At 53.1% G+C, this 12,833-nt stretch overlaps 1 protein-coding gene across 1 annotated transcript in view; it reads right to left on the reverse strand.

The window, feature by feature from the left end:
• Nucleotides 1-5,173, reverse strand: part of URB1 (URB1 ribosome biogenesis homolog) — a 59,457-nt gene extending 54,284 nt beyond the window's left edge. Inside the window, exons 1-4 of the mRNA XM_036242659.1 lie at nucleotides 5,032-5,173; nucleotides 2,511-2,650; nucleotides 1,716-1,867; nucleotides 824-956 (exon numbers count right to left, since the gene is read on the reverse strand). Of these exons, the coding sequence (XP_036098552.1) occupies nucleotides 824-956; nucleotides 1,716-1,867; nucleotides 2,511-2,650; nucleotides 5,032-5,173 (567 nt within the window). The remainder of the gene's footprint in view (nucleotides 1-823; nucleotides 957-1,715; nucleotides 1,868-2,510; nucleotides 2,651-5,031) is intronic.
• Nucleotides 5,174-12,833: the final 7,660 nt, after the last annotated feature.

A 12,833-nucleotide genomic window follows, 5' to 3' on the forward strand; every position in this document is an offset into this window, starting at 1 on the left:
AGAGCTCTGGCCAGTTTGGCTCAGGGGTTAGAGCGTCGGCCTGCGGCCAGCAGAACCAACTCCTGGCTGTCCCTGATCTCAGGGTGGGGAGCAGAACCGACTGCTAGGTTGTTCCCTGATCTCAGGGTGGGGTGCAGAACGACTTCTGGCTGCTGGAGCTCAGGAGCGCAGCAGGAGGGGGACCTGTCTCAGAAGGCAGGACATGTCTCGGGAGGATGTCCTCCCAGCCAGAGTCCCCAAACTCGTGCTTTCTCCTCAAGAACTTCCCTAACCCAAGGGAAACTCCTACGAATGTTGTTCAGTCCCCCGACACCACCATCCACACGTCCATTCTCTCCGGCACAGTCCAGCCCCTTCTCATCACCAGACATACTTGGCAGGTGTGAGCATCACTAAAGTCATTTACGTCCTCTCTGATGTCACTGGCTTCCACGTCCAAGGGCTTCCTCCGAAGTGGACAGAAAGTACATGGGCAGGAGCACTGGACACCCACAGGGCCCAGGCCACGAGGCCGTGGAGAACTTCGCTGCCCACAAGCTGTCTTCCCGCAGGCAGGCAGGCAGGCAGGCAGTATGATGCTGAGCCCCAGGTAAGCTGGCCTCAGGTGTCCTGTCCCTCAGGCTCTGCAGCGCCCAGCCCAGGCAGCCAGGAGCAGGGCCCGCACCCCCCACCCCCCACCCCCCAGCTCCAGTGGCTGCCAAGGCACACGACTCTCCACAGAGGCCTCTGACCCAGGTACGCGAGCACCAAGACCGGAGAGGACAGACCACTCGCCCTCTGAAGGGGAAGGAAGCACGTGGGAGGCAGGAGATGCTGGGCTCACCTTTGAATCCCTCTTGGTCACCAGAGTGTATAAGGTCTTTTTGTTCAAATCAAAATGGCTGCAGACGTCCCTGGCGGCCTCAGGGCCCTGGGTTACCATAGCGGCCATCAGGGTCAGGCAGGCCCGAGCCATCCTGCACAGGGACAAGGGGAATCAGGCGGGAAGGGCAGGTGTTTTCTTCTCTTTAAATTGTAACGTAAGCTTCAAATAAAATAAAAATCCCGAGTCTGAGCAGGACCCAAGGATACAAGATGTGAGCTAGAAAGATGGCAACCTCTCTGTCCAGCACATCGTCGCGTCTGTGGGCCAGCCACCTGCCCTGCCTTGGTGGGCACAGAGGCCATCCCCGTAGGCCACCTCCCCTCCGCAGGCGCCCGGAATGCGTGGCTCACTGAGCACCCCCACACCGCCACTCTTTCAGGTGCTGGGGAGTCAGCATGTGCAGGACACTGAGGCCCTGCCCGCATCCACCCTGCATTCTAGTGGGGAGTGGGGGAGACAGCAGACAGCCGACAGGAGTACCACGTCGAGGGTACAGCCGAATAAACACACGCACAAGCGGCGTCTTCCTCTGCAGGCGACAGGGGCAGGGAGTGACAGTGGATGGAGGATGGTCAGAAAGGCCTCCTGAGAGAACACAGCAAAGCCCTGACGGCAGAGGAAGGGGGCCCGTTGGTGATGGTGGAGAGGGGCCATCCAGGGCTGTTGGGGCAGGACAAGCAATGCAGGGTCTCGGGGTCTCCAGGGCAGGAGTGGGAGGGGCTATGGTGGGAGGAGCCATCGCCTGAGGGACCTGTGGCAGGGGGCAGAGCCTGGGGCTCGGAGGAGGAGGTGTCTGCAGGGCTGGGGTGCTGAGAGAGCAGGGCCAGTCCTGCCAGGCAGGCGCACTCACCTGTACCCTGCGGCGTACAGGGACTCGCAGATGAGCTTCATGTGGTTATTCAGCAGTTTTTTCACGATGTTGGTCCCCACTACATGGAAATGGGACAGGTCGCTCGCTGTCCGCAGTAATATGGCCTCGAAAACTTGAAATATCAACAGCATCTGCAAAGACAGGATCGAAATGCTTATGGCTCTTCTCGTTTCTCCCTCCTCCCCAGACCCTATCTCAGCTGGTCACCTGCCAGATGAGGCCTCCCCAGGTCCTGAGCCAAAGGCAGGACAGTGGCCGCTCAGCCCAGAGCTCTGGGATTAGTCTTGTTCCCATAGTCGAGCTCTTAGAGAATTGCTTAAGACTACACCAAGTGAAACGAAGAGAGAAATTTCTGTTCACGACTGGGCCTCACTGCTCTGGGGATGTTCAGGCCTGCAGCCTTCCCACGGTAACCCTGAGATTGCCACAGGGTCCTAAACATCCCCGATTTTGAGCCTCTTTGGAACCAGAAAACAAGTCAACTCAGTATATGTCTGCATCAGCGACACACAATTTTTACCTATTTCCTTTGTTAAAACAAACCACGACTAAACCCAGGGCACCTGGGCGAAGGATCCACACCCCTTCCTTTGGTGCTGTCCACTGACACGCTTTCAAAGGTCATGACGCAAACGCGAGTGCATTCCGACAGCACAGGGCCCAGGCTGCTTTCTGGAGAAAGCTGGTGGCAGTGTCCTGGAAACTTGCATCACGGAAGACAGCAGTAGCACGGACGTCTGTTCACTTCACCCGGCCAGGTAAGGAATGACGTACCTCACTTTCAGGTCGCTTGGCCCCGCTCAGGAGCTGGAAAAGCTCCGCACACTCGACAGAAATCTTGATGTAGCCTTCCACGACATCGTACACGTCCTCCCGGGGCAGCTTCTTGGCGGCAGAGACAAACGCTTCCAAGGCTGAAACAGATGTTCAAATGTTAACAAGGACAGTCTCCCTAGAAACCGTCGCAGCCGCTCCTGGGGCAGAGTGGGGTTTCTGGCAGGAACATGCAGGCGACTGGAGCTGCCACTGACCGCGATGGAGACGGGGGATCAGAGTTACGACCCTGCCTTTTCCCTAGTGCCAGTGAAGGCACGGGGACCGGTCCACACAGAGCAGAGCCCGCCTCCGTCCAGCATCCTCCCTGAGGCCGACACCGATCCACTCCCGGGCACCTCGGGTCTTCACCAATCGAACCCCGGGCACTTTTCTGCCCACCCCCATACAAGCAGCATAATCAGAATGCATATAGGAAATGTGGTATGCCTATATTTATCTATATACATATCTACACACACGCGCGCACGTACACGTACAATATTCTCAGCCTTAAAAAAGGAAGTCCTGTCTTTTGCAACATGTATAGACCATGAGGGTATTAAATGAAATAAGTCAGAGAGAAAAGACATAGAATATATGTTGTCACTTATATATGGCACCTTAAAAAGCTGAACTCATAGAAGCTGAACAGAAGGAAGGTTGCCGGGGGTGGGGAGACGGAGAGATGCTGGTCACAGTGTAAACTTTTGGCTATGAGGAGTATGTTCTGGGGATCTGATGTACAGCACTGTGACTACATGTAATAGTACTGCATTATGTAGCGGAAAGCTGTTAGGAGAGTAAGTTATAAATATTATCGCCACACACGAAAAGTAATTATGTGAGGGAATGGCGGTGTTCACTAACTTTATTGTGGTCATCTCACAACATATTCATGTATCAAATCATGACACTGTACACCTTAAACTTACATAGATGTCAACAATATCTCAATAAGCTGGAAATGCCTTCCCTAACGCCTGGATGAAAACCAAGCCCCTAACACCTATCCATTCCAGTTCCCTGTGAGGTGATCCTATCACAGGAAGTTATGAGAACACATCAAAAGGGAGAGAGAATCCAAGATAGGGACCAGATTCAAACAGCGTCACAGGAGTCACATCTTCCGATGATCCCACCTGCACCCCATCCATCCCGTCAAACCAAATTCCCTTCTGAAACCCTTTCGATGCAGCATCTGAATGTCATGAAGCTCTCTGAGCCAACCCATGAATATGCACATGGATGCAATTGCTTAAAAAGACATGCTTTCTCCTGCCACAGTTCCAGTCCCTGCTCATGTCCCAACTCTGCTGAAAAGTCACCTCCTCAGGGAGCCTTCCGGATCTCCCAGGTCAGAGACAGGCCCGCAGGCTCCAGAACGGTTCACCTGTGATTTTATGGATATCTGCCTTCCACACCTGACCACGTGTGAGCTCACAATGGCAGGGCCCTGTCTGATGTGTAGTCACCATTTTATCTCTACCCTGGCAGATAATAAACAATGAACCAGCGAATGCATGAATGCAACATGCAATTCTGTGCGAAGGCAGGTATCACCGTCCCCGCACCGCCTAGCAGTTGCAGGTACCCTATATTTAAAAACAAAATCTGTGGGAGACAAACTGGAAAGGGAGGCTATTCTGGTGGCTGATTTAATAACTTCTTTAACCCGGGAGAAACACTGTCCTGGTTTTATTTTGACACAGTTGCCAGGGTTTCCACACAGTAGCAAATTCGTCTGTTTCCCCCACAACCAACGGGCTTTCTAACGGATTACACAGGCCTCACACTTTTCAAAACCTGCGAGTATAGCATCTGCTCCCAGCAGTCACCGGTTCAGCCTGTCAACCGTCTGGGCCCTTGGTGGCTTCGGTTGGCTGCGTGATGGAGGGTCCCTGCTGACAGCTGCAGCCAGGGCGAGCTGCCGCAGCCGGGACTCGCGCCTTACTTGGGAAGCAGGGCGCTTACTTACTTTCCTAACAAATGCGATATAAAGGCCTTAGAGTTTGCCGAGGGGCACTGCCCCGGCGAGGGCGGCGAGCGGTCGCCCGGAGCTGTCACAAGCAAACAAGTCCCAGGCAGCCCGGGGGCCCTGGACACCCGCCCACGGGACCTCGGTTTCCCTTCTGCAAACTGGGAGCCGGGGCGGTGACCCGTCCCACAGCCCGGCCTGGAGGCCGCCGCAAACGCACGTGTTGCCTGCCGCGCTCACCGGGCCCTGCGCTGACCCGACCCCCGCGCACACCCAGCCCTCACCCGGCCCCGCGCTGACCCGACCCCCGCGCACACCCAGCCCTCACCCGGCCCCGCGCTGACCCGACCCCCGCGCACACCCAGCCCTCACCCGGCCCCGCGCTGACCCGACCCCCGCGCACACTCAGCCCTCACCCGGCCCCGCGCTGACCCGACCCCCGCGCACACCCAGCCCTCACCCGGCCCCGCGCTGACCCGACCCCCGCGCACACCCAGCCCTCACCCGGCCCCGCGCCCTGCGGGTCCCTCAGCTGGGCCTTGAAGCGCGCGCCCGTGAGCTCTTCGGGGCGCGCCCGTTTGGCCGCACTCTCGAGGGCAGCCGCGCCGTCCAGGTCGCCCCGGGCCTTCCTCTTGGGGACCCCCATGCCGGGAGGGCGGGCCGCGGCGGGCCCCACACCTGCGGACCGGACGCAAGGACGCTCCGGGAGCAGAGCGCTACTGGCGTCCACACGTGCGCCGGAAGGGGCGGGGCTGGCGGAAGAGGCGGGCCCCTGGGGAGAAAGGCCGGAGGAAGAGGCGGGCCTGGGGCCGGCGGGGCGGGGCTGGGGCCGGGCCAGTGCAGGGGGCGGGCCAGAGCAGGGGGAGGGGCCTGGGGCGGGCCAGAGCAGGGGGCGGGCCAGAGCAGGGGGCGGGGCCTGGGGCCGGGCCAGTGCAGGGGGCGGGCCCTTTGTCGCGGACCCGCATGCGCCCTGGAGGTCGGACAGCCGGCGGCTCCCACAGGTGTCGCCGCCGCGGGGCCCCGAGCACCACTGTTGCTGCCGCCCCGCTGGCTCGCTCGCGGCCGAGGACGAGCGGACCCTGCGCGACGCGCCCTGTCCCCGGGGCTCTCCCGAGCCCTTGGCCGAAAGATCCGGATCCTCCGCTCTGCAGGGCGCGAGGCCGGGCGCGTCGGGGCTGCGCCGTCCGCCCAGTGAGGGCGTCGCCGGGAGACTTGCTGGGCAGGCACGCGGCGGTGCCTTGTGCACTGGAGGCCCTGCGGGTTGGCCGGGAGGTGACCGACCTCGACAAGGGCAGGCGGACTGATGCGGGAGGTCCTCGCTCGGGCGCCTGGGCCGAGGGTGGTGCGGGTGCCCCTGACCCCAGCACATCTGACAACCAGAACAGACCGACCTCCGGCGTCCCCAAACGGATGGGAAGACGTGAGCCCTGTCCACGTGCAGGGTGGGAGGAGAGGACCACATGGTGTCCTGTCGGGGGAAACCGTTCGTGCACAGGCTGCATCCTCCGCGTCTAAGACCCCGCCCTTAAAGTGAAGACAGCAAAGCCAGTCCTACCTAATCCCGGGGCGACCCTGAGCTCAGAAAATGATGCAATGTATGAAAAACAGCTTTGATGGGAACGAAGTACTGCGTGTTTGCAAGATGTTATTACCTTGAGAGCCGCATTAAATGCCCTGAAATAAAATGGAGGTATAAATGAATGAGGGAAACCGGGCTGGTGCACTTTTTAATGCCTTCATCAATACTTGGTTATGTGTTCCGATAAATCATGAACTAGCTCATTAGATGAGCAATTTGGTGATTCCTGGAGTTGTCAGGTTGTCCTCTAGTTTGAGGGAACTCTGTCCTGTGCTATAAGCAGATGTGTAGTGAGCATCTGAGGACATGGCCTTCCGTGGCCTGTTGGAGTCTCAGAGTTTCTAGTAGAGAAAGAACCTGTGTTGACCCTGAGTCTCTGGCCAGGCTGCTGTGCCTGTGGGAAGGCTCTGTTGTAGGTAGGTAGAGGGAGTCACCCCTGCAGAGCTGAGCTGCTGCAACACTGTGAGGAGACACGGCTGTGGCCCAAATTCAAGCTATAAAGGGCAATGCTCTTAGTAGTAAAGACAGAGACTTAATTCTGACTATCCACACTGGTTTGTTTTCAACCAGGGTGGATGTGGCCAAAGAGGCAGCAGCAAGAGGACACAGTCCAAAGCCCTGTATCCAGGTCCTGCCTGTGTGATTTTGGGCCTATTACCGTCTCTCTTTACAAAGACTTCAAGAAGGTGAGGGAACTTGCCAGTATCACCCTGTTGGCAAGTGCTGGAGCCAGTGGATCCCAACCCCAATTTAGAAACAAGGTCCTGCCCATCCCAGCCTTAGCCAGGGACACGAGGAGTGGCTCCAAAGTGCAGACGGATGCTTCAGACTAAGTCAGCTGATGCCATGGGTCGTGATGCCAGGTCAGTAACCCCACCTGCTCAGATCCCAGGCTCACCAACCCCCTCTGGACAGTGACATGGATTTCTGTATAAAAGGCCAGCATGGAGAGGCAGGACCCAAGAGCATTCTGGTCTGCTGACGACAAACATCATTGTTGCTGGGACGCCCCAAGTTGGAATCTACTGCGGGGCCGTTTCACTTGCTGCTCCCCCAACACGCTGCCAACCTTGAGTAGCTCATGCTCCCACTTCATGAGTTCTCACTCACTCTCTCCCTACCCTCTTCTTCCCTTTACTGTCATCATCACCTGCTGGGATGTCAGAGAGTCATTTGTTTGTCCAGCGCCGTTAGTAACGTGCACTCTACAATAGCTCAGAACAGGGTTCAGTGCTCCATACCCACTGCCTAGAACAGAGCGTGGCACGTCAGGGGGCTCAATAAATACTGGTTGAATAAATGTCTACATAGATACTGTATGGATAGAAATGGTTACATAGACCTGAGACTTGAGCTTAGTTAATGTCAGTCTACCCAGAAAGGTAGGCTGACTCTCGGAAGGCTGTCAGGCCTCAGGTGGCGGGTTTGTGAGCCTATAAGCTTGTGATCCGGCCCCTGAACTGTGGTGAATTGGCTGACCTCCATGTGCAACCTCTGGAGGAACCTTGGTTCATCTCTAGTGGACACACTTCTCATCCACACATGTTAAGTGTGAGTGTTTACTTATTTTTATTTCAGTCTTTTAGGTTTAACTTCAAGTTCTGGAGAGGTAAAAGGAGCAGCTCAATCAGAGCCCAGATTGAGTTCATTTTATTTTAATCCTCACCCAAGCATATTTTCCCACTAATTTTATATTTTTATTTTATTTATTTATTTATCTACCTATTTATTTATTTTTGGTATGTGCTCCTAGCGGGAACCAAACCTGGGACTCTCTGATTCGCAAGCCAACGCTCCAACCACTGAGCCAAACTGGCCAGGGCTGATTTTTTATTTTTAAGATAGAGTGGAAGGAAGGGAGAGAGAGAGGAACATCAATGTGAGAGAGACACATTGATTGGTTGCCTCCCACACAACCCCAACCAGGGCTGGGGATCAAGCCTTCAACCTAGGTACGTGCCCTTGACCAGGAATCAAAACTGAAACTGTTCAGTCTGCAGGCTGATGCTCTAACTACTGATCCAAACCGGCCAGGGCTCAAGTTCATTTTATTTTATTTTACTTTTTGGTATGTGCCCCTAGCGGGAACCAAACCCGGGACTCTCTGGTCCGCAGCCGAGGCTCAAACTGCTGAGCCAAACTGGCCAGGGCTCAAGTTCATTTTAAAACACGTTCATCATGGACTCTCAGACGTGAGCAGTGTGCACTGTGGTACACATGATGATGTTATCTTCACAGTTTACACTGCGGCATTCCTTGGGATAAAAGCTTGTCTATACAATCACATCACAGGGCGCAGAGGTATGGAGTTCCTTTCTCTATTTTGTGAAAGTTTTATTTTTTTAATCCTCACCCAAGGACATTTTTCCTTTCAACTTCAGATAGGGTGGGAGGGAGGGAAGAGAGAGAGAGAGATTGATGTGAGAGAGACACATTGATTGGTTGCCTCCCACACGACCCCAACCAGGGCCATGAACGAACAGCAACCGAGGTACGTGCCCTTAAATGGAATCGAACCTGCGACTCTTTGGTCCGAGGGCCGACGCTCTCACCGCTGAGCCAAACCGGCCAGGGCGTATTCTGTGAAAGTTTTAACCTCTTTAGTGATGGATGTTTTAGTGTAGCATTTACCGAGATCAAGGCAGTTCCATTATCTGCTTGTTCAGCGGTGAGAACGAAGTATTCTTCCAAAGACAGCCCACGGACTCCCGCAAAGGACACAGCGTCCACAGGCTGGAAAAGATAAGTGAAGCCACAGCTTCTCAATATTGCCAACCGAACACCAAAATTTGCCATGTGCATTGCCTGTACAACCATGTGCATTGCCTGTACAACCATGTGCATTGCCTGTACAACCAGCCATAACAGACTAAAAAAAGTGGTCTCAGACCAGGCCACTCAAAAATACTAGGTTATCAAGTTAATGGCCTTATTCTTTGAACAGCAAAATATAGCAAAAGTACAGCCATCTTAGACATTAAAATATCGATGATAAATTTCAAAGCTAGTGTGAAGACGAAACCAACACCTTAATCATTACATAGAAATAGGAGAAAATATTAAAGATTTGAATAATACCGTATTCAAATTCATAGTGAGAGAATTTACCCACAAAGAGGATACATGTTTTTTTGTTTTTAATAACTTGGAACAGTGATAAAAATCATCTACGTTCTAGCCCACAAAAGAGGCCCCAATAAATTCCAAAAAACCAGCATCATAGAGACCATGTTCTCTGACCAGCATGCAATAAAATTAGACCATGATAACAAGAGGAGGATAGGTTTTCTTAAAATCGCAGAATCCTGGGAGGGGAGAAATCTCCTCCTAAGCAATCCTTGGACAGAGGAGGGAAATTACGAAAGACTTGGAACGTGATACAAAGTAAAGTTTTCGTCAGTGGCAAAAGAACGGTCTCAGAACGGTTTGTCTCAACTGGGCATTTAAATTTAATAGTAAAAGACTGGTTATGACAATAATGCATCGTAAAACTTTCAGAAGGAAGGTAGAATGCTTTGTGGACCATTCGTGTGTGTGTGTGTGTGTGTGTGTGTGAGTGAGTGAGAGAGAGAGAGAGAGAGAGAGATTTTAAGTTACTAGTTTTTAAAATGAGGACTTTCTCATGGAAACATCTTGATCGAATATCTGTTGCAGAATTTTGAGACCCATTAAAACAAAGTTTAATGAGAAAAAAATAAAGTGGTACCAAAAATGAATGGGAAACGGATGGTATGGTTGGCAGATTGTAAAGTGCAGCCATAAACCCCTCCGGCCTGATGTGCATGTCTCTGAACAATGTGACTATGGGTCCTTGTGTGGGGAAGGGCTCACTTCTCCCCATGTCTGGGAGCAGTTTGGATTTGAGGTCTCCAGAAGCAGCTGCGCACCCAGTGCCGGGACACGGATCCTTCCTCATCGGACATCTCTCAGAGAACCCCCACTTGCTAGTTGACATTGTGACAGTGCTATTCACTTGCATTATTTCCTTTACTTTCTTGGGACTTTATTATTCTGTTTACTTCCTTTTGTGTTCCTTAACATTTTAATTACATCAACTCAGCAACTGTGCTCGCGCAGTGATCTTGGCCCAATCATTTCAAAGGCAATTTATTTTCAGAGAGGTTTGTTTTGGGCAATCAACCCAAGAGGGGCAGGATGACTGATAGAATGACGGACAGGTCACCATGAGTGCTGTGGAGATGAGCAAAGTGGGTGAGGGTTTTGGGGGTGGACGGGGAGCCATGGCAATCCTTGGGGAAAGAGCATTCAAGGAAGAAACGACAGCACGTGCAAAGGCACTGAGGTGGGAACACAATCAGAGAGGTGGAGAAGCAGCCAGAGGGCCAGTGTGTGTCCAGTGGAGGGAGGCCAAGGGTGGTATGACTGAGGAGAGCCAGCCTGGAGCAAGTCAGAGTCCTTGTTGACAAGGTAAGTCTCCGGGGTATTCTAACTGTCGGATTTGCAGTTCCCAAACTGGGCACCAGAGTGCCCCGGGGCACCACGAGAAACTCACAGGTTGCCTTGGAATACTTTTATAAGTTGAAGAAAATACAGCACTTCCTGACATCCACTGCAAACTCCTAACTCAAGATAGTTCACTGTTGCAACATCCGATTGTGCTACTTTTCTTGGATGACGCTACAGCTTCCCAAGGCTGGGATTTCCGTGGCTACTGTGGAAATGAAGGTGGCAGTGTTTAACCTGATTGAAGGCCGGGGAAATTGCCACCTGCCCCAGAGGGCATACACCCCATGAGTAAATAATTGTGGCTATTTAAGAATGAAATAAAAATACCTTTTCTCTCTACCTCTGCGTATTTTATTTCAAATAGCTACTTAATTGTTAGAACATACATACTTACGTTGTTTGCATCTAACTATTTAATGAATGTAACAGTTCAGACTTTTTGTTTGCTTTTGCCTAGCCGCACTGTAAGAAACCATGGAGACACCACGGAGGCTGAGCTAAGGAAGTTTGGGAATCTCTGCTCCATACCCTTAATCAGAACTCACTTTTGTTGATTCTGAATTCCTTCCAGTGGACTCTGATTTGTTTTCTCTTGGGTAGCTTTCAACTTTCCCTTGGCAATCATCATTCGAAGTTGTGAGTGTTTTTGTGCACCCGAGTTCATAGCACCGTGTTTCACCACAGCCAGGAGGTGGGAGCGTCCCAAGTGTCCGGGGCGGATGAACGGATACACCAAGTGTGGTCTCCACACCACGGAACATCACTCAGCCTTGAAAAGGAAATTCTCACCCAGGCTACACTGTGGATGGACCTCGAAGACTCTGGGCTAAGTGAAGAAAGCGAGTCTCAAAAGGACAAATAGGTATGATTCCACTCATAGGAGGGACCTAGGGTCATAAAGACGGAATAGTGGGTACCAGGGACCGGGTGCGGTGGGGTGGGGGGGGGGTGGGAGCTAGTGTTTAATGGGTACAGAGTTTCAGTTCTGCAAGATGGTAAATTTTATGTTACATATATTTTACCGCCCTAAAAAAAATTTTTATTTTTAAAATTCATGGGTCACTGTCACCTTGCTGAAGACGTCAATTAAGATTCTCACCTACATGCCCTGGCCGGTTTGGCTCAGCTGTTAAGAGTGTTGGCCTTGGGTTCCGAGAGACCCGGGTTCGGTTCCCGCTAAGGGCACGCACCTCGGTTGCAGTTTGTCCCCGGCCCTGGTTGGGTCGTGCAGGTGGCGGCCACTCGATGTGTCCCTTTCACGTCCATGTTTCTCTCTCTCTCTCTCTCTCTCTCTCTCTTTTCTTCCCACTCTATCTGAACAAAAAATGGAAAAATGTCCTCTGGTGAGGATTAAAAAAAAAAAAGATTCTCACCGACAGAGGGCGCCATTGGCAGCAGCTGCCGGCATCCGGCTGACTGTGCAGAAACTAAGGTCCTGAAGAGGCAGGGTTCTCCCTTCCCAGCACCTGGGCACCAGCTCTGGCCTCCCCCTTCTCCTCTCCTTTCGGAGGCTTCTGCTGAAGGGCTGTACGTGTGTTGGCCAAGAAGAAACCACTGAGTATACGCCCGAGCGCCCTTCCCTGTCCTCCCTGCTGGGAGAGACCAGCACTGGCCACCAGTGTGGTCCACGCATACACAGGGCTGTCACGCAGCCTCGGGAACAAAGGAAGTCCTGATACCTGGATGAACTGTGAGGACATCCTGCCAAGTGAAAAAAGCCAGGCACAGAAGGACGAATACCGGAGGATTCCACTAAGACCAGCCACCGGCAGCGTGGCTGCAGGTGGGGACATTTCACACTGCAAATCCCCGTGGGTCAGAACTCGACCCCTCACAATGCTCCAGGACCCCCCAAAGTGTGTTTGTGCTGCATTTTTCTTCCGCAGAGAGAAAATGCCGATGTTGTGGAAACAAACAGAGCATACAGGAAAACAAATGGAAAGGTAGATTTTAGAAGACACTAAGGACCGTCGAGGAATTAGCATAGAGTTCACCAATTTTCCGAAGCTGACATCTATTTAAATAGGCCACGGGCTTTCGGAGCCAAAATGGACTTCAGAGTCTGACCTTTTCATTCTGCAGACGTGAAAAAACAAGAGGCGGGAGGTCAGACACCTCCGCGGGTAGCCAGCCGTCGGTGGCAGGCAGAGACCCACCCCCCCTACTTGCTGCCTTTGACCTGGGATGGACCCCGTAGGGACACACACCATTCTGCCCGCATACTCTTCAAGGCCCCCTCCTGCGGGCTTTGAACCCCTCT

This window comes from Molossus molossus, unplaced genomic scaffold, assembly GCF_014108415.1.
Source record: "Molossus molossus isolate mMolMol1 unplaced genomic scaffold, mMolMol1.p scaffold_m16_p_5, whole genome shotgun sequence".
Lineage (NCBI taxonomy): Eukaryota > Metazoa > Chordata > Mammalia > Chiroptera > Molossidae > Molossus > Molossus molossus.